The sequence below is a fragment of the Sebastes umbrosus genome, chromosome 10, assembly GCF_015220745.1.
Source record: "Sebastes umbrosus isolate fSebUmb1 chromosome 10, fSebUmb1.pri, whole genome shotgun sequence".
NCBI classification, from domain to species: Eukaryota; Metazoa; Chordata; class Actinopteri; order Perciformes; family Sebastidae; genus Sebastes; species Sebastes umbrosus.
The window spans coordinates 11,943,257-11,969,691 of NC_051278.1; the positions used below are offsets into that span (position 1 = coordinate 11,943,257).

Consider the following 26,435-nt stretch of genomic DNA (forward strand, 5'->3'; position numbering starts at 1 on the left):
GCTGATTTTCGTATAAAATATATTTTAAAAATGTATATAAAAAATAGTAACACTGAAAATGACACGTGCAACAGAAACATTTTGCATGTAAATCTTATAAACAATCTCTAAACTATTCCTAGGAATGGCATGTACCCGCCAATAAACGCCACTCCCCAGTGCAACTCAATGACCTGGCCTCATTATCTGGACCTAGAAGGTGATTGAGTCCAGTCATCTCATTATGGTGACAGAGATGTTGTTGACCTGCTAGAGGAAAAGATGGTAGGTGATGTCACTCACATCTATAAGGGGAGATACCCCCTAAACCCGTTCCCCTCCCTCACCCTTCCCTCTGCATGGCGTTAGAGGAATTCTCAGAGGGTTGTCTGGAGGAAATGCAGCAAAGAGCAAATATATAAATACCTCCTCTGGGTGAATATAGGTCGCTGGCCAAAGGAGAGGACTTGATGGGCAGTTGCTGCCCTGCTGGGGGCATGCCATTTAAAAAGAGACAAAATATAGACAAGGGTGATCTTAGAAAGACTCACATGATCACTGCCTTTGGTTTCGTTCCCTCGTGTTGCCTTAGAAGGAGAGTTCAGAGCATACATTACTGTCCCATCCCACTGGGCTCAGTCACAGTCCCATTCTTCCCAGGCTGGAATAAATAGGAATAAATATGAATAATTCATGAATTGTTTGCAGTGTGGGGGTTGTTGTAAATTAAGCCGATTAAAATGGCAAGCGCAGACTTTTTGCTAAGCCCAATGTCTCAGAGCACCCTTCTGCAGTATTTATCATAAAGCTTGCATGGTTTTAGCATTATTTTCCTTTAATCAAGCATTGTAACACATTGGTTTGACTAAAACTATTTGTGAAATAAGTGGGAATAAGTGGGAAATAAAGGCGAGAAGAAAGTCTAGATTTAAAAAGGAAAGCACAGTTGCCACAAAAGTAAGATAAAAGAAATAATGATAAATGCTCAAACATATTATTACAATAACACAGGCAGAGAACTGTCAATAAGTTAACAAACTCATGTCACTTACACAGCAATATCTAAGTTTGCTATATGTAATACATCTATGGAACAGTGTGTAACATTTCGGGGGATCTATTGGCAGAAATGTAATATAATATTCATAACTATGTTTTCATTAGTGTATAATCACCTGAAACTAAGAATCATTGTGTTTTCGTTAGCTTAGAATGAGTCCATCATATCTGAAACCTGCCTTGGCAGAGGTCTGCGCTCTCTGATTGCACTTCTAGTGTTATTTCTTCTTTCAAAAGTTAAATAGTCTCGTTTTAAATTAGGTTTTTCTTTTATCACTTATAGCACTAATTGGGCTCCTGGACCCTAAAGATAGACATTTTACTTTAGAGGACTACTTACTTTTGACCATACCTGCCTCCACTTGACACTACTTACAGAAACATGTATTAAATAACTGTATTGAAATGTTTTAGCAGCACGACAAGTGATATATCGAGCACAAAACTATTATTATTATACCAATTTATAAAGTATACAAATTAAAAATAATCAATGTTAATAGCTATAACTATAGTTTACAGAAACAATTTTTTAATTATTCGTACAAGACCAGGTATTGTGCTGATTACTCCCCAGTGGAATTAACCCCAAGATGATGCAGATTAGAGATAAATGAAGCGTACGATTAAGCTTACAGTAGCTCTTGTTTTGCTCTACATAGCGTGGCACCGAGCACGATTAACTGGGCCTGGGTTTTGTCACGGAGGTATTCTGGTGCCTCTGAGGTGACACAGCTCTGTTTAACTCTCTCTGCCCTCCTCTCAGCTCGGCCCTCACGTGCCGAAGACACAAACTCAACTCGCTATGGTTACTGTCAGCCAAACAACAGTCAACAGTGCAGTGAACCTGAGCTGTCCACTGCCTGCCAGACCAAACTACATGTGAGCTCGCTCGTATCTGCACTGCATCAACCCCCGGCTCAGGCTCATTTTTATTCACCCCTGGGAATAAGTTCTCTCTGCTCTCTGCTGTTGTTGTCTTTTGAAAAGGGAGCTGCAGCCCCGCGCTGCTAAATCAGCAGATCTGCAGAACACTTGATTCCCAGCTCCATGCTCAGCATCCCAAAGAAAATGTTCTCAAGAAGCTTTCTACTACTGAGGCCCCCGATTAGCAGAGGCATGGCACGTACAGTATGCATCAACGATGAATAACATCTCTCCAGCAAGCAAGAGAAATATTTAACAATAATATTTCTAGGAGAAGCTGCGCTCATACAGCAGATATTTCCTCCTGCCCGGTCTGTTGGCGAGATGGAAAGTATCTGTGTTTGGGCTCATTTTGTGCTGTAGCAGGTGAAGACAAGAGGAGCTTTATCCTGCTGCACATGGGGAAACATCTTATTAAAGTTTCCCCTCTCATCCGCCTGACACGGCTCAAGTCCGGCTACGAGGGGCTCCTACACCGACACCTCTATGTGAAAGACAGTGTGCACATTATGCAGCTCTGTTGTGGAGGTCGGGTGGAAAATTTTGCTGGGTCTGAGCTGTGCTTTCTTTGGCACCGGTGGCCTCTGGGCCAAAAGCTTATTCATCTGTGAACTGACAGCTTCACCTTAGCCCAGGAAACAGAGGAGCCGGATCCCCTGGATCACTGATCTGCTGGAGGAACGTTTATGATTTACCTTGTAATGTAAGGGCGGATGTTTGGTGAAAATAGCCTTTTTGTGCCTTGGTGATTTATATTTTATATGGTCGAATTTGCCTTAAAAAGTTGTTTATGTTCTTTTTTCTCCTCGTGTTTTTCACCGTCCTCCTAAACCACGGAATCAAAGTCAAAGAGACAGAATTTAGCAATTAGGCTTTTTTCTGTTTTTGTCAAGAAAGCAACTGGTTGGGGAAATTACAAGGCAGCAGGTAGAGTGGCAACACCCGTGTCACCTCCCTCTCTCGGCTCACGTCACCAATTTGGCTGTCTGTTTTCAGTAACACCAGTTTGGTTTCACCAAAAAAGGAACATTCATTTCTCAGTGAATTTATCTCAAGAGATTCAAGCAAATGGAAAAACACAAAGCTAGGCTATGTGACTTGCCAGTAAAACAAGTGGAATATTGTTCTGCTTGTAAGTCTGTGGGTGTCACAATGAGTTGGCTGATTGTGTTGCTGTACGGCATGTTTGTGGTGTTACAGTAACATGGAATATCAGAGTCGAGGTCTCTTCAGGTCAAACTTCCACCTTGGCCCTGTGGTAATGAGAAACTTTTCCTCTGGCACTATTTCTGCCTTCCGTTTATGGTATTTTCTCTTCTGCCCTCAGGCCTCCAGAGAAGACTAAAACACACTGTTGAAGTTGTGCAATTCAAACACAGACTTCCATTAGAGAAACCTCTATGGCTCAACTAGTCGCTCAAACACTGTATTTCATGTAGAGCGCTGAACTCGGAGAACATGGAGGCAGCGTTGAGGGTGTAACATATGTCGAGTATTTGTGTTGGATTTCATAAAACACTGGTATTTCCTGGTATTTTGTGTCTGGCATCTCTACAGAAATACTTCCAATGCGTTACACAACACACTAAAGGCTCTTTTGTAAACCAAAGGAAGTTTCCTTGGGGTCCATGCCTGTCGAAATTAAAGGCTGTCATCAAGTCAATGACGTGCCATTGCAGGTGTAAGCATAGTAATTACCTGGACGGCAAAGGTTTTCATTACTCATACTTGGAGAGTTGGATGCTTCGGCTCAGTATATGCAAACTCTTTAGCACCGATGCTGGGATTTTCCAAAGGCCGGGGTATCTGCCATGTCATGGCTTTTCTTCTCCTCTAACATCTGGTTTCACGGGGGCTTCAGATGCCTCGGCTGGGGTCGGCGGTGGTTGTTTACGGACATTCTGAGGCCTCTGAGGGATTTGGGGAGGTTCGCCAAATTGGCCTGCTAAATGACAGAAGTGGAATTGAACCCAGATAATTATTTGCAAATGAAATTAGCTTGCTAACACAAGTATAAATGACTCTGGATGTGTTAGGAGAGAGGATGACACAGTGGCACGTGGGTGTTTGGGGGAAGCTTGCCATAAGCCTCCATAAGTTGGGCTCAAAGGGACGGAGGATCAGGGCGAGGAGGCCCCCAATGAGGGGTGGTTGAGTTCAAGAGGCTGCATGCATGGGTAACCACTGCTGTCCTGCTCTTTCAGGCTGTTGCTCCAACACTGCTGGGTCAACACATCTTCATTGTAACTAGACAGAAGGAGAGGACTCATCCATCGTTCAGCACTGAACAAAGTTTGCCTGCGGTGTTTTACAGCCTCATCTCGCTATACATTCTGGCTGCAGATAGCGTGGCTCTGAGGTCCGGAGCCCTCCCTCCTCACTTGAAACAGCTGATTTATGTCTGGTCCTGGACACTTGTGCTCTGTGGCTGGAATGCAGGGAATTTCTGAGCCCCCTCCTCTGCCTGTCCCGTCCACACGCAAACAAACGGAGCAGGCGCCTGGTTGGGCAGATGAAGGCCCACCGGTGCTCCCACTGCAGGGCAGGGACGCAGAATGTGAGGAATGTCAAAGGCGAGAAAATAAATCCATTCTGTCAGTCTGTAGCTCTTTCCTTGCTATCTGTCATGTTTGCCTTTTCCCTTTTGTGCTACATGTTTTTCCAGAATCTTCAAGCTGATTTGACTGTTATCAGGCCATGAAATAGGTGTTATCTGCCGCTATAAGCACCACAGATGTGGGTCATTAGGGGCCTACTACAGCCAATATTAGATTGGTGTTCAAAATGTAACGTTTCATTCGGTTTTACAATGTGGAACATTTAGCTTTTAAGGTTCACTTTAAGTTTTACATCGTAGTAGGTGTAGTAGGCCCCTATTGACCCAGAGCTATGCCGGTTATAGCAACTGATAACGCCTATTTAATGGCAGGTGGTAACAGTCGAATCGAGTGCATTTTCAGTTATCAGTTATCAGTATCTTGTTTAAAGTCCCAGTGAAACTGAAGTTAGAGCGTCTTTAGCTTCTGTACTGTGATGTATTCCACAGTGAAACACAATATTTGAGCGGTGTACAGTACAGTTATTTAAATCAAATCCTTTGCATTTGATTGGACCACTAAAAAGATGGCGGGCTTAGCATGTAGTACAAAACTGGGCGTCAAATACAGAGGCTTTGTCATGGCCGTCGGCTTGTTCTACTGCTGCAGAAGGAACCCTTTAGCGGCAGTATGAAACGCATCAGGTCGTTCCATTACCTACAATTTAATCTCATCTGCGGCAACAGTAAACTCTCCCAGAAAGGGTGCCGGGAGTGACTGTGGTGATGTAGTTTTTCATCCAGGAGACTGCTGTTCATGTCCCATCTTCAACACTTTTAGTTTAATTTTCACTGTAAAAACGTAGTAGTTTCAAGCCCAACCATGTAGTTTTCCGAAACCTAACTAGGTGGTTTTGTTGCCTAACCCTAAAGTGATACCAAGGGTAACTATGGAGTGCTCCTGGTATTTTTGTAGGCCAACCAGGAAGTTAGCATCGCCCTGGGTTCCCTCGATTTTTCTATTGGCTTTTAGATTACTGCAGAAAATAAACTCTGTGGCGAACAAACATTTATGATACTTACACGTTTTGTTCAGCAAGATAATCTTCACACATGACACCGCTTTTATGATTTTTGAAGTGGGAATGCAATCGCCAGAAGCTCATGTTAGGCTATTTTGTTAGCAACTGCCTTTTTTAAGACATATAAGAGCTTCAAAATTCACGAGGTTATTTATTGATGTATTTTATATCATAGAACTAAATTTTTAAATCGCTTAAGCTTGTGTTAACCACAGACCTTATTTCAGGCATCAAACTAAAAACCCATTGACTTCCAGATGAGGGAACCGGAAGTGCTAAAATGTTAACTCTTTTCTGGGTTTTAGCACTCATTCCTGTAGCCCTTTCTAGTGGTTTTGATGCCAAAAATAAAGTGACACCAAGGGATGTGACAAAGCGGCAGTGTGTGACTAGTTGGGATGAGAACGTGTTGGAGTTACTGAGGACTGTAGCTCCATTGTAGACTGTACACACTCCTCCCTTGTCACTAAAAGTTGCAGATTGATTGATGGATGGATGTCATGATATCCTTGGTTGAAATTGGTTGGTCCTAGCTTACATAAGCACACGTCATATTTAGTTTTACAGGAAGAAAAGATGATTGGATTTTGATATAAAACTACAAAGAAATGTATATTTTTCTCATTTTTTTGTATATATTGTTAAATAGGTGCACAATATGACCGGGGATGTGATCTAAAAGTGCTTTTCACCTTGACTTTAATCATCTTTTGGAATTAACTCTCAGTTCGGGTGTATGCACACATTACCTGCCAAAAATTAGCCAGAATAGGACAAAATGAATTTATTTGTGTTACAATTTTAAAAACACAAATATGCATAGTGTTCTGCTGTTTGAAATGTGGCAAATGAATTATGTGACAGACAAAATAATGCTTTGTTAAACACACTTAAAGTCACAAAATGCAATATGTTCAAGACTGTGTAAAAAAAGCAAAGGGCCTCAAAGTTACTGTGTATATACGGTGGAAGTCAACATAAGAACACAAATCTATCATGTAGCATTTTTACAGTAATGTAAAATCAAAGGCACGATGGCTGTGTTTTAACTCAATAGCACATGCATCTTAAACATGCAGCTGGCATGGCAAACAAAAAAGAAGAAGAAGAAGAAGAATCAACACTCCATAGAAGCTAGAATAGTTATATGTTTTGACAATAAAAACATAAGCAGCTCTGTCTATTGTAGCTCGTTTCATCTCAATGATATATCCAGACACCATTTTGATTGCTTTGTGAGTCTTTCCCTCCTCGTGGCTATAGTTTAATAATTCCCTTTGTCCTCCTGGGGCCTCGGCGCAGCTCAAGGCCTGCTCTTCGCTGCGGGTTTATCCATTATGTTGAGCACATCGTCCAAGATGGACGGGCCCAGATCGAGTTCGAGGGAGAGGAGTGACCCCGTGATGTGGGCGAGGGAATCCCGCGACATGGTCTTCTCCTTGGAAAACTCAAACTCAAAATCACAGATGCGGCCCTCCTCCACACCGCTGTCCCTGTCCACCCACTCTCCATTGCACTTTGAGAGCTCCTGCTTGAAGCCCAGAGTAATGTCATTGTTAAAGTGTCCGTAACCGTTGCAGTTGCCGTTTCCGTTGAGACTCCTGCTGCCGTTGCAGATCTTGCTCTGAAAGTCCCCTTTGCCGCAAAAGCTGTCAAAGCTGTCGCTGCTCATGTCACTGTTCAGGCTGCCGTTAGCTTTGAAGGTGCTGTGACCGTTGATATAGTAGGACGATGGCTTGTCAAACCTGGGTTTGCTCTTGTTTATTTTGTTAGCTTTGGCGACTGCCTTCGAGGTGGACTTATCTGTGTTTTCCAGCAGATCCAGGAGGACGTCAGGCTTCGATTGGATATCTGTGGAAGGAGATGGAGGCCCGCTGTTGAAGACATCCATGGAGCGCAGCAGAGCGTCCATCTGCAAGATCTCCACCTCCTCTGTGCTGTCAGGTTTCATGGGAGACCCCATGATGTCTTCCAGCGGCTCCGGGGGCATGGAGAACACAGTGGAGGAGATCATGGGGAGGGTGAGCGCCTGGCAGCCGCCGATAGTTGGGAGGGAGATGGCGTTCTTGAGCACCGGAGAGGGGGTCTCGGTGAAGGAAGCATCGCCGGTGCTGTGAGCTCTCAGAAACTCACTCTGGATGCCGTACTGAGGGTGGACGCCTCCCTTCCCGGGTAGGAGTTCATACTTCCCCTGGAGGAAAGACATGTCTCCGAAGGCGTCTCTCTCTCCGCCCCTGCCAATGTGGATGGTATGGCGAAAGTCCCCCAGCGGTGGACTGATCATGTCTGGGGACAGAATATCTCTGAGGCGACATTTCTTTCCCTTCTTGTTATTGTTGGGTTTCAGGTATATGGGTGCTTTTGCCGGCATGGCTGTAGCTGCAGAAGAGATCTCAGATATGCAGGATAGGAAAAGTCGGAAACGCTCTACAAGTTCTGGACGTTGCAGTTCCCCCCGGGAGGAGCTCCAGTTACATTCTCAGTAACAGACAGGACTCCAAAAATAAGTTCAGCAATTGCGGCATCGATCAGGAAACGGGATTCCAAGCAGGACTGGTGACGTCCGTCGCTGTAGGAAGGTCAAATGGCCACTTTCCTGAAATCAGAGACAAACAGAGAATATGTCAGCGTTTTTCTTTAAAACATGAACTCAGCACTGACACATTTCCTCAAGGGTTCCTATCCTGCTTTCCATAAATCTGGTCAGCAACAAACAAACTCTGGATCCTACAAGAGAAAACAATCTTATCCTCAACTCGCATCTGGCGAGCTCAGAAGCCAGAGAGTAGAGGAGGAGGATGAGGCCTAGGTCGAAGGCTTTTCGCTGCTCTGTTCACATTTCCACACATGAGCCTCCTTTGGCCTCCTCGGCTCTGGATGTGCTAATGTGGACCAGCTGGAGCGCAGATTGGGAGAGGAGAAGCAAAGCGGGACTTTAGGAGGATCAGAGCGGGGCAGCCTGTTTTATGAACGAGCTACTGCTCAGACACGCACACAGATAGAAAGAGATGGACCAGAGTCGGGGGGGAAAGAGGGGAGGGAAGAGGTTTAGGGGATTACAGAGCAAGTGGATCTGAAGAAAGAAGGTGATGCAGATTGTGAATTGATGGGCAGAGGGTTTAATAAGGGCTGAGATACCAGCCAGGCTGCACAATACATCAGGATGGGTAAACATTATTAAGGCGGGATTGGATTTGATAAAAGGTGCCTGATTGCATGCTGCCTCCTCAGAGCTTTTCCATTACAAATCCAACCGAGAATGTCACCATGTTGGCAGCCGGCTTAGTGTAAGATGAACGAAAAAAGAGGAGAGAATCGGTTTGACCGTTTGAAATGACATAGCAACCGAGGAGAAAGGGAGAAACACTCCGTGGAGGAAGGGAGTTGACTGTGTGTGATGGGGGGGTGGGAGAGAGCACCAGTGAGGAGAGAGCTTGCCCATTTATAGACATATTTACTTATGAGAGGTCTGTCAGCAGTGACAACGCCGCACAAAAGTGCCTGGGCGGTCAGGTCCAAAAAAAAAGTTTCACCGAGAAAACATCCACATTCCTGCTGCGACCGACCCCGTCGAGACGCACTGCATCAGCCTTATCAGAGACACTTTAAGTAGGCTATGTTTATTCAGCAGGCACATTAGTGTGGAGCCAGAGAGACAGACACTTGCTGCGCATTTGAATCCAAATAGCAGCGCTGACATCCACTCTCAACATGGATTCTTGTGTTTCCAACCTGTTTGAGGAAGCGCAGATATCCTTAGCCTTATGAGAGCCACGGCTTCAGTAAACTGTATAAGATGTGAAGTACAATGTGAAATCTTCGCACTTCACGGGATGCCATTACAACACAAATAAACCTGTCAGCCAACAAGCACCATGGGGCTATTTATAGCCATGACAAACACGGAGGGATGCGGAACATGTGTGAGTTTGTTGAATGGCAGTGCCGCTCTCTCTCCGAGGGGCCTTGTGTGTTCGAGTGCTGGTGTTGAGTGTTTGCGCGAGGAGCCTGACTGCGCTCGTGAGAGATAGCAGTTTTGAATGCACGCCATGTGTGCGATGGAGAGCGTGTTTGTTTGCTAACAGTGAGGGAGAGAAAGGGAAGGGGAAGGAGGAGGGCGAAGAGGAGTGCTGCAGTGTTTGATGAAGGGAGGGAGGGGGGATACAGCAAAATCCCTCACTTGTTTAGCTCAAGCTTCTTCTTCCATTTCTCTTCCTCCTACTTCTTTTTGTAGTCTCTTTCCCTTTCGCTGCTGCTGCTCCTCAATCCTGTCTGACCTTGACAGCTGATGCTCGCTGCAGTGGGAGATGGGGCTCGGATAGGAAGTGAAACAAATGCACCAGCAAGCCAAAAGCTGCTTCCTGTGGGCTCAGAGCGCACATATCTATATCTGTGTTAACTTTTGCATCGCTGTTCCCAAGAATAGAAGGTCACTGCTTGCTGAAACACTTCTTATCAAACGTACCTATTGATTATTGGTCTGCCCTGATGAAATTATAACCAGTCTGTGTGGACCCTCTCTCTCTTGCACAGCCCATGCATTATAATAGATGGGATCAATAGTATGGACGAAACTTGTAGGAAATCCTCTTGCAGAAGAGTCTTGCAACTCTCGCAGGAGGACATCTGCTGTGCATCCTACCCAAGGTCAACACTTGTGGCCCGTGAGAAGTCAGCTGGTGCGATGAAAGCCTGGAGGTCTGACCTTCACGTCAGCCGTCCTGCTGGTGGCCCAGTTTGGCTCATATGGCAAACATGACTGGAATTCCAGAGGCCAACAGCAAAGTATGAAGAAAACAATATCCCCATGTTGTTGTTTTTTTAGGAATCTGCTGCAGTATGAGGGTTAATTGAATGAGTACTATTGATTCGAGTGTATGTAGAGAATCTCAAGAGTTATGGAAATGTTAGTTAATCTGGCCCAAGAGGAAATTGATCAATTACACCTCAGGATATCCCAGGATGGACCCTTATGGATTGACCCAGTGAATCCATTTGTGTCTCTGCAGGATGTTAATAGTTGAGCAGGTGCATTCTGGTATATCTCAAAGCCAAGGCTAGATTTGCACCCTTCTTTTGGAACTAATCCAAAAAGAGGCGGCGTGGCACGTGTTGACTGGTTCAAGCCCGGCGCCTCCACAGAATGCGGGTTTCATTTACACCTCCGGGGGGAAGTGGGGGAATCTGATGGCACCTTGCTTTCAGAAGTGCTCGCCTGAGCAGCCATCCATCCAGACATAATGGGGAGCTGCAGGATAAAGCCACTACTGTGTCATTGGGTCAGCAACAGCTATCTGTCTGGGCATGAAACGATCTGGAGCCACTCCAGCCTCTTTAAAAATGGAGCTTTGCCTCATCAGCTCGTGCTTGGAGGGTCGGTTATTAGTGAGGTGGGAGCGAGGTGATGAAAGCCTGAGTGTGGGGGCTGATAAATGTAGGGTTGGTATCTGGTAATTGAACTAATGGTTGTGATTTGTCTGGGTATTTCTGGACACCTAAAAGCTACGTGTGATTTTAGTGGGTCAGTATATTCTTAGAGGCAGTGTAAATCTTCTGTAGCCTAAATAGATGCTATAGCTTGATGATGCTCGAACTGCTCCAAAGCCGGTGATGAGGGATGTAGAGAGAGAGAGAGGCTCAGGAGAGCAGCTGTTCAAAATATGACCTGTATTTGACTTCCCCATTCTTTAAAATAGACACCGTGCATCACCTAAATATTCCTCCCGTGATGGGATTACTGTGCTGACATCTCACATCAGCGCTGTTTAAAAAAGTAGCACGCTATTTTGCACTTGTGTAGTAGTTGTGGTCAGTTTAACATCATCAGCATGTGGGAGACAAACTTCTATTCCTTCCGCTGTGTCTACAAAGCAACTTTGTGGAAGTTTGAAGTCTCCAAATACTCCTCTGACATCTAACCGTGGCCTTGACTTCTTGTGTCACGCCTTTGAATAGCAGAAAGACCCTCTCTTTGGGGCTGTTATAAAAAGCACATACCACAGAGGGTAATGGTAGCCTTACAGAATAGACTGAGCTGCTTGTTGCATAAAAAAAAAAACCTCAATTATAGGCGAAGGCCTTACTTTCGGGGGCCTGGTGGCGGTGACGAAGGCGAATGGCAGGGTGGAGTATTTGTTCTGTCTTTCTTTCTCGCTCCCCCTTGTGCCACCCGCAAGCATGGCCAGCACATGCCAGAGTTATCCTTGGCAGGGATGAGCAGGGAGCCGAATCAAAGCGTATGAAACATGAAGGGAATGTCAACATACACTGGCAAAAAAAGAAAAAAAGTCCTATCCCCCCTAGTGTACCCACAAAAACCTCCTCTCCCCTTGAGAGATAAAGGCAAAGCCAGCTCTGCATTTCAGAGGAACATGCCTTAAGCGCGTAGCTGGACTAAAAATGTCTCTTGGAAAGCGGACAGGATATCATGTTGCTCCTAACAGTTCAGCTCTTGTGTTACATGTGTGAGACAAACGCTCCTGTGCAAGCTTAACTTGCCATGCATGCTTTCGCATGTTTCATTGTCACTAAGAAATATCCCATTCTGCTCCAGACATTCAAGAGAAAAACACTTACATGATGGCAGGCATACTGCAGCAACATTGTCCTATCTACTAATTCAGATTACAGAGTGAAATAAAACATGCTCCCGCTCTCACTCACCTCTTGGTTGATCCGTCCCAGGTATCGCTGCTGTTCTCCTGAACGCTGCAGCCTCTGAGGTTGATGTGTCTGTATGTATGTGTGTGTTCAGTGGCTGCTGTTCTGCTCCTGTGGCTTGTTGACACTGCCCTGCCTCCTGTCTCTGCCTCGGGGCTGCACTTCTGTCGACTGGGACGTCTGCCGGACAGCTGTTTTGGAATTGCTCTCCGGCTCCTATTCCCTTCTGAAGCAAGTCAAAGTCTCCTCCTACACCTCCCCTCACTGCTCCCCCCTCTTCTTCCTCTCTCTCTCTCTCTCTCTCTCTCTCTATGCGCTCTCGCTCCCTCCTCTCCCTCTACCAGCACCTGTGCATGTCTATCCTCTCCCAGAGCTCAGATTTTTTAAGCAGTTCTGTGGTGTTTGAGGATCCTCTCTGCTTCCTGTGCCTTAGTGGAGCTGCGGTGATGAGTGATCACAAGCTCCGGTCTTGCAGAGAGAGAGAATAGGCACTGGCCTCATGGGATGTCTGGCTGTCTCTCCTCCTCTAAAACAGTCCTTCATGATATGCACACTGAGTATGTGTTCACTCTTTTCCCTCTGCTGCTATTCTGCCTCACCCTGTCTGATAAGAGCTGTCTGTAAATGCAGCCGGCAGACACTTGACTGGAATCTCCCTGACTCTGGCTTATCCTTATCTGTCACACAAGCACACCCATTCCCTCCCATTGTTTCCCCAAAACTATAACTCTGCATCATCACTTCATATTCTATCCAATTCTATTCATTTTGCTGCAGCAGGCTGAGGCGACACTGTGCAAATGGACTAATTTGCTGCAGAATACTGCAGCACTGCAGCACATGCAGGGGACATTTACAGATGAGGCTAATGGACAGCACATGCTGCAGCAGAAGTAGACTTCCTCAGAGGGAGTCGTTGTTTCTCTATCATGATTTTAAATGCAAAGACAGAGACGGTATGCGTTAAGGTTCTAACCCGATGCCCTCAAGTCAAGGACGTGGCAAACCTTGCCTCTGCATCCCAATTTTTATGGGGGGGGGGTGGGGGTTCTATTCTTGTTATCACCTTGGTAACCGGTGCAGCTCAGAGGTGATGTCACACTTTGCTGTGTACTTTCCCCCAAAGAGGCGTTGGGGAGAGGTGTGTGTTTCTGCTTGTACAGTGAATTTCAAGAGGGCAAAGAAGATAAATGTGGGGGGAGGGGTGCTTGTATCTCAATCAACGTGTGTCTGCGGTTAAGAAACGGGGTGAATGCATGTCCTCACAAGCCGTAACAATAATCCTGCCTTGTCCAGCATATAAAGCAACACATCCTTCTGCAAACACCACCCATTCTCGCCTCTCCTTCCAGAAGCTCATTCTCCTTAATCCGCTCTTTCTCCTCACTTCTATATCTCATGTGACACTGTAATAACTAGCCATTTATAATGCTTTGAAAAGTCTTGCGCTGAAATGAACGTTGGGTTGTTTGTGGGCGGCTTACGTTGCTGAGACACCCTCTATTTAACTTACACAGGCGTTATTTAGCACCAGTTAAACAGCATGTTGTGAATGAAGCCCTTTTAGCATGGTGTTGTGGAGTCGCCTCAGGGTGATGTCATCGCGGCGTCCATGTGGCCGGCACATGATCTGTAAGTAGAACACACAACACTGTCTTCTCATTTAGGAAGATCGTCAAACCCTGGAAACTCCAGATCTACTGATAGAAATGTTATTCCCCCTAAAAGATAAATTGCTCAGCAGGAGAGAGATGGGAAATTCAGTCAGTGATAACTTCCTAATAAGGCAATAATAGTATAACGGGTTTATAAGTTGTAGATATTTACTTTATAATACATCAATCAATTTACTTATTTACAAGGTCAATGCACATTAATCATCATCTGTAAATGTGTCAGCTGGCTCATTTTTAACTGCAGTTCTTTGGCAAGATGTTCTAAAAGCAAGAGCCATTTTCACAGCAGATATTTGGACTTGTTATAGGAGGAAAAGATGTCTCTGTTATTGTCTCAGTAAGCCATGACAGTGTGAGCCAGCATGCTCGATACCAGGACCCTAAAAATGAAGCAGCTAAATGGAATTCATCCATCATTAATATGATTATTCACACCGGTGCTTTCCTATTCTGAAAACATTTGAGGTGAGAAATAGGCATTAATGTAACATAATATTGATTCATATTTGATCAGCGCTGCCTAGTTTGACCGTTTGATCGGAGTTTGCGAGTGATTGACAACTGCTCAGAGACTGTAAGGCTCCAGATCAGCTCTGATTGGTTGTTTTCCTCCGGTCTGTGAAATCTTGTAGATGCCATTAGAAGCACCGGAGGACACAGAGGCACATGATGTTTTTCAGATTACCTGTCTCATGCACTACTTTCAGAATACGGTGACCATTTTATAAAAATCCATTTCCACACACTGCAGCTTTTAATACTTGGTCAAATGCATTTCACTTTTTAATAAGTCCGCACTTGTAAATGTTAGTAAGTCAATGGCTACTTAAAGAAGCAAGTTAAGGAGGAGAATATACACCAGCCTGGCAAACCAAAGGTCATCCTTATTAATGGGTTATTATGACTGATCTATAAAGTCTTAATAAATGGATTTCTGACATTTATAAAGCCACGAGTTACAACTGACAAAAGCTTTAATAATTTCCCCTTAATAGAAAGTGTTGCCAACTTTACACCCACCCAATGTTAGATTACTGGCCTTGATGTTTTTCAGTTTCCTTGTTGAGCCCGCAGCGTTTTAGAGTGTTTTCCCCCTCAACTGTTCTCAGCTATTCTCAAGACAGCAGCATAGATTTATACTGTATGGTGTATTCTGTTGAATACAGCATGTTTGCCAGGAATATGCTTGTCGTCTTATTTTTGCTTTTCCATCACAAGTTGTGTTATTGGAGGAATTAGACTCATATTTTCTTCCAGTTCAAGACTAATTTGCCTCGGTCTGCTTTGGCCTGTGTGGTTGCCGTTTACACAAGGAGAGCTTTCTAAGTGAGGCTGCCGTACAGTCGGAGGTGTCCTGTCTAAACTGTTCCACTGAGGTTACTTTCCTCCATCTGACACACCACACAGTACTGATCTCAGGTCAGGTAAACAAGCCTGTCCTTGTCTACTAAAGTAAATCAACTGAGAAAAACAGGACTTAAAGAAGCATGCTCAGCTCTTAGCGAGTTGCAACAAGCAACTACAGTAAGTGTGGATGATGGCTTTCTCCTGCTTTTACAGATTTAGTTTTAATCTCATGGTAACACCTCGCTCGGTTGACACATCAGCCGCCTCCACCCTTCCTCCTCCAGCTGCTGCGACGCAAGTGTTCACACCCATTATGGAGTAAGCTACATCATTATCACTTGTTGTCTGAGGGAGGCCAAGTGAGTGAGGAATATAAAACACAAAGCACTACTCTAGATTGTCTTTTAAAAAGGTCGCTGCTTCCACTGCTGGCTTTATCGAGTAATAGTGTATTAGAAGTTTGCCCAGTCTTTATGTACTGGAATCCATCTATCATATGGAAAAAATATTGGTTTTAAATATAATATATATAACAGTAATATAATAAAGTGGTGTAACTGATTCCAAAGGGAATGACTCTAAAATAATAAAGATATATTTAGATATAACAACACACTATATGCTCGTACAACTGTTCGTATGATACCTTAAGAAAAGTTATTCCTCATTTTTCGAGTCATTCCTACAAATATCCAGCAACATGTGACGCACATGTCAATTTCTGCTCCAGTCTTTTCAAAATAAAACTACTTAGGTTTAGGAAAATATCAACTTGGTTAGGTTTAGGCAACAAAACTACTTAGTTAAGTTTAGGCAACAAAACTACTTAGTTAGGTTTAGGAAAATATCAACTTGGTTAGGTTTAGGCAACAAAACTACTTAGTTAAGTTTAGGCAACAAAACTACTTAGTTAGGTTTAGGAAAATATCAACTTGGTTAGGTTTAGGCAACAAAACTACTTAGTTAAGTTTAGGCAACAAAACTACTTAGTTAGGTTTAGGCAACAGAACTAATTAGTTAAGTTCAGGCAACAAAATGACGTAGTTCGGGTTAGGAAAAGATCGTGGTTTGGGTTAAAATGACTGTGGTGAAAACTTAAGCAAGGAAAATACATGACAAATAAATGAACGTTTACTTCTGGTTTCACACGGGGTATGAACACCGGTCTCCTGGGTGAAAGTCAGGTGCTCCAGTTACATTCTTATCAAAGCTGTCTCTCAGGGTTGCACTAATACACTGTAGGTCCTCGTGAGCACATTTATTTTCATCCTGACAGTAAACATTTCACAATGTTCTCAGCCCTGCAGGCAGCACACAGGGAGGGACCCGATCCTGAGGGCACTGGCCAACGTTCTGAGTGTAGGAGATGTGCAGCTGAGCGGAGTGGGAGGAGGGGATTGTGGGTAGTCTAAACACCGTCTTGCTCTGTGGCTGTATCCCAAAATGTTTTTTTGGTGTGTGTGCGCGGGCGATGCACTCTACTGAATTACAGCAGACCACACACACCAGAGGTAGCACCTCGGCTTCTGTGCCTATTTTAGCAACTGAACAAAGTTAGCGTGAGGTGAAAGGTGGAGTTCAAGAGCAATAACAACAAGAGGTCGAGACTTCAAATGATGGTATGTAGCAATGCAATTTACAGTATATTTACTGTGCTCAGTAAGCATTTTGCCACTTCTTTCCATAGTAGTACATTAACTTTCAGTGGGATTTAAACCTTTATAGGAAAAATTAACCCTATTTTTTTCCCTCTTAAAAATCTGAAATATCACCGTTTTGGTTTCACTTCCTCAGAAATAAAAGAGCATGAACTTCTCGCTTGACAACAGTTTTAACTAACTTAAAGCGGCACTAATCACTATTTTTGTATTAACATTGAGTCAAATGATGTGTAACGTGAAAGAGATCATTGTGAAAAACAATCGGAGAATTAACCCTGGGCTCTGCAGTCCATCTCAGCTCTACAAAGACTTTTAGTGTTTTTCAGCTCATTGTTTTGGTTTTACGGCCCGCAACTTTAATGTTTTGTTTAGTCTCACCGCTCACATCAGCCCCGGGTAGCTGTTTCTAACAAACAAGCTCTGATAAACCACTGTACATTACCTGTCCAGCACCAAATGGCACACTGAAAAAGATAGCAACTAAAAGGTAAACACAGATCTACAGTACGGAGGCTAAAAAGCCAGATATTACCTTCAGGAGGTGGTGGAGACCAAAAGAGAGCTAAAAGTAGTGTGAATATTGGATTTATATTTGTCAGGTGGCCAGAAACACAACTCCAAACATCCAACATCCAACTAATGTTGCTCCCTCTGTAATTAGGTAACCGTTTGCTAACACATTCACAGCTTGTTTCTCTACCCCTTAGTGGCCCGAAAAAAAATAAATACGGCTATAAACAGTGAAACTGGAAGAAATCATAACAAACAAGGCACAGATACTGTAATGACGGCCTCAAAATACCAGAATGCAGTGCAGCCACAGTCATGCAGCATTTGGAGTAAGGGGCACGACTCTTTAATTTTGTTAATGGGAAAAACCTGCCAACGCTCACTCATTACTATTATTGCTTGCTATCATTACCGCTGTGCCTCTCCACACCGACATGACGTCCGTGTATAAACCACAACTGATTGCAGCAAATTGAGGCATGTTCTCATGGAGATGGAAACAGGGCAAACGTTGAGGAAAAATGTTCAAGTAATTGTAACTTAATGTAACACTTCATCACAATACAACTCCTGGAATGCATTAAACATCTCAGATTGATGATGGTGTAAGAGCATCCAAGAGGGATTTTTTCCTTTACCATGAAGAGACTAACTCTCTCTTCTATCTGACCACATCCACGCTGGTGTGTCGATGTCTGGCTCGCATCCTTGGAAAGAGAGCAAGTGATACATCACTTGGTAAGGAGTGAGTCTTCCCACTGGAATTCCAGTAGCTGTGCCACAGGCCACCCTCTTGCAATCAGCTTGTGGTCGTCCATTTCCACCAGCTTACATCCTGCTCCATCCGCAACCAAAAGCGCTATTATGTCCATGAGAATTGGCAGGCTGCCCTCGCCCATATTATGAGGGGTGAGCGGAGCAGGAGACCAGCTCGAGTCAAGCTGAGGCCAGCTGGAGGCCTGAACCTGAGCTGTGTTCACATCACTGGCTGGGAGGAAGATATTAGAGCCAACGCCGGTCATGGATGTCTCATGTTGTGCTGCTGGAGATCTTTAGATAGCTTAAGGGACACACTGTACAGTACATAGGGTGTCCTTAGCAGAATCATTGATTTACTCTGGGCCCCTGGCAGAGTCTGTTCCTCATTAGAGATGCTTTTCTGGCTCCGAGAACATGCTCCGTCATGTTGGAATTTGAAAAATGTACAAAGCGGTTGTTAAATAATCATTTTACATGTGGGGAGATAATGTGAGTAAACTGATGTTTGGATGCAATTATCGTGCAACAACCCAGACAGTAAAGTTGGATCTTACGGGTCACATGGGGAAGAGGAAACATACTCAGCATTCCTTTTGAGATACAAGTAAGATGCTTGGTGAATAGCTGCTCAGTACTATTTTTGAACCTGGAGTTTATTACATGGTCGTTGCATGACAACTTTGGCAGGGGAATGACCTTTAACCTGTAGCGTTGTCCGGTTACCTCTAATCTGATCGAATGATTACTTCCTGTTTTCCTCCGTGCCTACTTGGATCATGTCCTCTGGGGATCCATGTGTCAGTTCGGTTTATGTAAGTCTTATCTGTTTGGTCAGTAAATAACATTCCTAGGAAAAAGAAAAACGTTTCTGTTTGTGGCTGACCTTTTAAATTCTGTTGTGTCCTCTAAAAAAAAAATCCAACTTTGCTGCTACTGGAAACATCAGCAGAATAATAATAATGAGTATTTTTGATCTCTGGGAGTGTTTTGCGGCACTGTACATTGTCAGAACGAGTGTGTGTTGGCTCCTTTTCACCAGCTTTTGAACAAAATATGTGTGGTTTTATTTCCAGCAACAGCAATGTGCTTTGTAACATCTGGCGAGATTATCTCCAAAGGCTCAGTTCATTAGAAGCGCTGGAGGTTTCCAGCTGCCGACTTAGAAACACTTTGATTAAGTTGATTGCATTCATACTTCTTATAAAATTGCTTAATTATGTTATTTTGAAATAAGAAACGCATTCTTGAGGATTTCTCGGGCATTATTGCTCATTTTAGTGGCAGCTCTATGTATGGCACGCATCCCACAGTAAAGCATATGATTGGTTGCAAAACAGCGCTGAGCACGGAACGACAGAGAGGCACGGGAAGGTTTGAGCCAGGACTTTTAAAGATACCCAGACGCCATCTGCTCTACTTTTGATCTCAACAGTTTTAATATGAGAGTTTCATTCTTTTAAACAATGAGCGTGAACTCTCCTAAATGGACCCAATTAATCTGTCTTTTGCTTTCATTTTTTCCCAGAAGATGTTGGTTAGAGTCTTGTGACAGCTGACAATATACATCATGGCCACGTACTGAAGGCGTTCTGTAACAAAACAACATCTAACTCAAGTGCCATCAACTTTTAACAATATATATTCTTCATTTTACATTTAGGTTTTTTGAGAATTGGTACAATTTTAACTTCTTAACCAGAATCAAATAGACTCAGTTGGTTGCAATCTGCAACCACTAAATTAGATGTCACTAAATCCTACACACTGTACCTTTAAAGTTGTAGAATAATGAGCTTTGTTTAATTAACGGGCATTAATGGGATCAGTAGCAGCTCTGTTTAAAAGTAGGGAAGCGTACCTCACCAATACTTGTTCAGTTCATAAGCAATAGCTTAGCGTAAATAATATTTCTTAAACATTTTTAATAACTATATATAAAGGTTTAACAGTTTGCTTTAATTTATTTAACAGGAAGTGGACATTTTAAAGCTGTGTGAATTTTTTTGTTGTTGTTATGGCTATCGTATCAGCAAACAACTGTCTAGTCACACATCCAGCAGATACAGAGCAATATTAACATGAATGTAATTCTACAACAGAAATGTTGAGCTGAAATTGGTTAATCTCATCATGCACGCGCACTAGCGGGGAAATGTTAAACTACCTGAGGCTTAAAATCATCGTATTTTGAGGGAATTTATCGTACAGGAGTCATAACCATGAGAACAAATAGGAATAAATAAATATTTTAACACATATTTAAACGACTATTTGACATGCCTACAAATCTACCCACATCGTATATTTTTTTCTTTTAAAGTAAGCTGACGCAGCTATGATACGTGGAAGGGGGTATGTGTCCATAAGTCCATCAATCTGACAATTTTTATAGTAGCCTCCTATTATAAATTCAAATTACGAGACAGGAGGGAGAGAGAACGACAGCCGTCCTCGTGAGTCACGTTCATCAACATCATAGCCTACACTAAGCATGATTGGCTGGAAAGAGGTCATATGAGAAGAGATGCGTAAACTCAGACGTAGGATCCATATTTTGCTTACCGGAAATTAATTAAAATGAGACAGCGCAGACTCAAACCAACTACTACTTGTAAGGGTTACAAAATGGTCAAATTATCCTCCATAATGACACTTTAGGCATTACTGATCGTACACAGGGCAAAATTAGCATACTAATGTGATAATTATCACACATCTGGCAACGCTGACGTGCACCTTCACACTGCGTCAGAGATGCTAAAAGGAGAAGCTGTGAGAGAGACGGAAAAAATAATTCAGAAAAATTCACATTCATTTAAAGGATGGCAGGTAAATAGATGGCCTGGCCCTTTAAATAGAAAAATACAAGGTGAGCATATTTCTAAAATGTTTTTCCCCAGAACAAAGTTGCGTAAAACAACAACTACTATCTGCCGAGACTGTTAAGTAGAGCTGACACTGTAGGTTAAAAGCTGACACTGGTAACACAGTGAGGACCTGTTTAAACCTGTCGACAGAACACTGCAGGTATTTTAACTTGACACCTCCTCAGTTAGTCTGTCTCCTCACTAAACGAAGTCCACTGACCCTGACAATGAGCCTCTGTTCAACTTCACAAAATGACTCTTCACTTTATGTAACATCCATACATGCCACACACAGCATCACACCCTACACTTCTCAACTCAAACATAGAAATTAGCAGAGAAAGGATTGTGCGGAGGCCTGTAATAACGGTCCGTTCCTCAGAAACTCTAGTATGTGTCAGAGGCAGAGGGAGCTGCTGCGGGGGCTAGACGAATACCACGGATACCTCAGGCTTTATTGTATTCAGAGCCAGCGAGCGTGTACAGAAGTACTGAGACACCGAGCGTGTGCGGTGAAACTGAGCGTGTGCAAAAAGGCAGAGGCACAGCGAGGCCACAAAAGAGCTGATCAAGTGAAAGGAAGGCCATTTGATAGCTCGGACACAAACGGTGTGTGGCGTCAACTCTGAGACCATCAAAGAAGCCCAGCTGATAATTAACAGACAAATGCATCTTTCAGGGATCTTTCCAGTTAACAAATTAGTGGTTTCAGAATCGTTCAGCTGTGGTTATTATCTAATGTTGCCTGTAAGCATCCAATATTCTGGATTAAAGGTTTAGTTAATGAAAATCCTGGGAGGCTCTGAGCCTTCAGATCCAAAAGAAGGTCAAAGATGGTAGTAATGAAATAAAATGTCTTATGTTGCTGTAATTTAGCAGCATGGTTTTGTCTTTGCTCTTTTTGTCAAACATAATGTTGACTAAAGCATTCTAGTTTATCACTTACAAAGTGCATTGCACTGAAATTGTGCCAATTATAATTTAATCTGTTAAATACTGATTTATCAATGCACTGCATTTTTTTAATTCAAAACGATCTACGTTAAACTTCCATATGTGACAAACTTCTCCTTTTTAGCAATTTGTCCAACAATTTGGTTTATGACTACCTGCAAAACTAATGACATTCCCATCAGCCTCAGCTGTAGGCCTACTTTATGGTTGTGTCTAGAAGGTAACGCTGCCTGGCGACCTATCCTAACCTTAACCATTCAAGGTCAATGCCTAACCTTTAAACTTTCGCAACTTTTGGGTTACCTTCTAGACACAAAGTTTAATGTTAATTTGCTAATGTTAGCATGTTAACACGTTAAACTAAGATGGCAAACAGTAAACATTGTACCTGCTAATCATCCCCAAGTTAGCATTGTCATTGTGTGCATGTTAGCATTCTGACATTAGCATTTATACTCAAAGCACTGCTGTGCCATAAGTACATCCTCCCAGAGCTGCTAGCACGGCTGTAGACTCTTAGTTAAAACCAGTGGGCAAATGCGGGGTTTGAGAAGTGAAGCCAATGTGGAAGTGCCTTAAACTTGCATTCTTTCTAATAGCCAGCAGGGGGCGACTCCTCTGGTTGCAAAAAGTAGTGTGATTGTATAGAAGTCTATGAGAAAATGACCTACTTCTCACTTGATTTATTACCTCAGTAAACATTGTAAACATGAGTTTATGGTCTCAATCGCTAGTTTCAAGTCTTCTTCAATACAGCATGATGTTCATTTAGTAAATTATGGTCCCATTTAGAGTCAAATAGACCATAAAGCAGGGGATGCTTTAGGGCGTTGCTGACAAGTCGCTACCACGGCGTTGTCCGGTCTGGGAGTTGTCCATATTATCGTCTTACAACTTTAACCCTTTCAGTGTTTTCTGTTCATGAAAGTTAATATTAACATTTTGGTCGCCTAAAAATGTCTTATTTAGCATTCGGTTGTATTTAGCTCCACCCTCTCATGTCATTCTGGTTGCAAAAGACCATGATGGCCACGGCCAAAAACCAAGATGGTGACGGCCAAAATGCTGAACTCAAGGCTTTAAAACGGCAGTCCACAAACCAGTGGGTGACGTCACGCTGACTAAGTCCACTTCTTATATACAATTTATGGTTAAAACTCTCATTATTGTCTCTTCTAAATTTTGACACCGAAACTTCATCTTCTGCAAGAAGTTGTACTTCTGCTTGAAGAAGCTTTTTTGGCCCTCTTCCAACAGGCTAAAACAACGCATATATCATTGTAAACCAAAGTGGTAGCATACAGCGCTCACTGTAAGACATGAACTCCTTAAACATCAGTTAAGCTGAAAACACTGTAGGAGTAAACGTTTCTGAAATATTACAGGCTATTAAAGTTGAATTGAAATGATAGATGCCCGTAGTTTAGCTCAAATGTGGCTTATCTCTCTAATATATGTACTGTATTGTGTGCAGTAATTTAGGAAGACAAACGTTTGTGTGTGAGATGCATAGGCACTTTGGATGTTTTCGTAAAAGCTGTTGTTTTGTCCTTAATAACCTCCTGTATGTTTCAAATAGAGCTGTTAAGGATCAAATTTTCCGTCTCCCGATCAACTCTGACACTGACTCGTTATCCGTTATAGTTTACGACAAAATAATACATGATTATTAAAAGACTAATCCTCCATTCATACAGGTCAGACAGAAACGCTTACTCTTACATGATAACATCTGCTGCTCTCGCTGGGCCATCATTCATCGTCTGTGCCGCCATTTGTCAGGCAACTCTGTTTTTCTGCAGCACAATGCAACGCAACCTCCCAACCTCACCAGGCAGTCTGCAGGGTCACAGCGAGAGCGCGCGACTGTAAAATGATGAGACTGAAGTCCAAGATCAACCTTCCCTCTGTGGCATAATGAGCAGCCATATATTTTATCCATCATAATTTACTGCGCAGTAAACTATCTCAACCTCGCTGCCCGTGGTAGCTGGGTCACACAGAGGCTGAGGACAGAGAAGCACACCCGTCTGATATCCTGATTCCCCCACGGGGCACATCAAACGGTGATCTACACCTCTCCCATGTGGTATGTGTTTGACATGGGGTGGGGGTGGGAGTAGGGGCATAAGCTCCTCGCCGGTCCCCTCCACTGTCCAGGACTCGGGGTTAAATCATGTGGTCAGACACATCCGACCTGCCGCATCTGGGCCTGCTTATCTCTCACTCTCTGGAGCCAAGGCCAGCCGTCAATCAGAGCCGCTGATACAGACAGAAGTGTCTGAGCTGAGACGTGAAGACAAGACTGTGGTGCATTATGGGGGATGGATAGCGTGGGGGTTTCTTTACATTACTAACCTGAAATGTGTTGGGTTTGACAGCAATTTGGGTCAGTAAACCATAAAGAGTGAGCCTCTACACTATGTCATGTATGTAGAGAAATACAGAAGGCCTATCTGGCATGTTTCCAGGCCACTAAAATACAGTAAGTGTGAGTGTGGGAGAGAAAGAGGGAGTATTTGAGTGGAGATACAGCAGCGGTTGTGTTCAGTGGACGCATTCCTCTACAGTGAGAGTGTTTGTGCTTCACCAGGTGCCTGGAATGCATCTGGACAAACGGGCAATATTTCACTCATATGGTCCTTTGTGTTGCTGGATACTACATATTTAAGTCAGCAAAGAAAGCCGGAGAATAACAAATGTTAACTTAAGGCCTCCCTAAAACAATACAGCTCTCTGTACGGCTGCAGAATTCCCCACCAGCCCGTCATTACATTGTTCTGAATTTATATTCCCCAGCGGTGCAGTTCGCCGACACATTCGGATACCAAACAAAAGGAAAATGTTTCACATTTCTTTCACATTACACTGCCCTGCCCGGAGGTAGCTAAACATTCATTAGTCATTGAATTAGACTCAATCGGCTGCACATAATTGTGTGATCAGCAACAGTAACGCCCCAGGAATGTCGGTGTTATCGTTAAAAGTGCATTTCATTTCACTCTGATGACTGATGCTGTGATTAACAACTCCACTGGGTGTGTTTATCCTTTCCCCCAGACTGCTTACAATTTTTTTTTCAAATCCAGAAATAGCAACATACTTTTAACTCATTGCATATGTTATTTCTTCCTTTTACATTTAAGCTTTTCCTTCCAACGGAGCAGTTTACGACAAGGGAAAAAATAGATAAATATTCTTGTGTCACCAGTGTTATATTACAGCAAACGGACAGAAATAAGATGTGCAGACAGTATGTGGAATAAACAGACCGTTGCTATGGGCGCAGTTATGATGTCGGACTCTGGCGTTTTTGTGACAAGTTATTGATTTCTTAAAGGTCCCATATTGTAAAAAGTGAGATTTTCAGGTCTTTTTCATTATAAAGCAGGTTTAAGTGCTTTATAAATACTGTTAAACTATCAAAACGCTCAATATACGCAGAAATACACACAGCCCGTATTCAGAAATTGTGCGTTTGAAACAAGCCGTTAGGATTTCTGTCCATTTGTGATGTCACAAATATACAATATTTAGACCATTTCACAGTTTTAAACGTAAACATTCTAAATGTATCCCAGTTTATTTCCTGTTGCAGTGTATGTAAATGTCATCAGCTGACATGAAGTAAACATGGACCCAAACTGTTGCCTAGCAACGCAATTCCATTGCAATTCCGTTGAAACGCACTAAAACGGAGTGTTTCAGACAATGGGTAATTACAGGTATTTCAGGCAGACAGTATGAGGAAAATAAAGTTTTTTTTAAACATTGCAGCATGTAAATCTGTTCTATTAGAAACACAAAATACAAGTATGAACCTGAAAATGAGCATAATATGGGACCTTTAAGTAAGTAGCCATGTAATAAGTGGGATAATGTACAGCTAGCAGTTCATTGTTGTGAAATAAACCCCTTCAGGTCAATGCAAGATTTTACAACAATAATCGGCTCGCTGTACGTTATCCCTTATATGGCACACACACGGTTCGGTTCATACAATCTGATTATGTTTGAACCAGTTACACACTGCTGTGCTCAATCCAAAATACTTTAAACATTTCTATTTTTCTAATCATATAGTCTGGGTTTGTTTTTTCAGAGATATTGTTAGAGTAAAGTACATGAATATATTGACCACACAAGAGTGTGTCGTACTGCACACTGATGGAAATATTAATTTCTCTCCACAAAATCTGTCAATACATCCATGCATTTCCAAAGGTTGCGTAATAACAGTTTTTTTCCATTGCTAATACATGTTTTTGAAAACAGGCCTCTTTCTGCTATATTGGCTTCCATCGCTGTTATAAACAGGTACTCGCCTGTGGTCTTTTTATAGTGCTTAACATCCTGATTGATGAGTTGACAATCCAGCAATTAGGTGTTCAGCCAGGTGGCACGTGTATTGGCCAAAT

At 43.0% G+C, this 26,435-nt stretch overlaps 1 protein-coding gene and 1 long non-coding RNA gene across 2 annotated transcripts in view; one reads left to right on the forward strand and one right to left on the reverse strand.

Annotated features, from left to right (window-relative positions):
* Positions 1 to 4,557, forward strand: part of LOC119495879 — a 48,124-nt gene extending 43,567 nt beyond the window's left edge. Inside the window, exon 5 of the long non-coding RNA XR_005208585.1 lies at positions 4,170 to 4,557. This is a non-coding gene — a long non-coding RNA (uncharacterized LOC119495879). The remainder of the gene's footprint in view (positions 1 to 4,169) is intronic.
* A 1,795-nt stretch (positions 4,558 to 6,352) lies between these two features.
* cdc42ep3 (CDC42 effector protein (Rho GTPase binding) 3) lies at positions 6,353 to 12,914 on the reverse strand. The gene is made up of 2 exons (XM_037783036.1): positions 12,247 to 12,914; positions 6,353 to 8,179 (listed from the first exon to the last, which is right to left on the reverse strand). The coding sequence occupies exon 2, from the start codon at positions 7,952 to 7,954 to the stop codon at positions 6,887 to 6,889; it is 1,068 nt and encodes a 355-aa protein (XP_037638964.1). The 5' UTR covers positions 7,955 to 8,179; positions 12,247 to 12,914; the 3' UTR covers positions 6,353 to 6,886.
* Between the last annotated feature and the right edge of the window lie 13,521 nt (positions 12,915 to 26,435).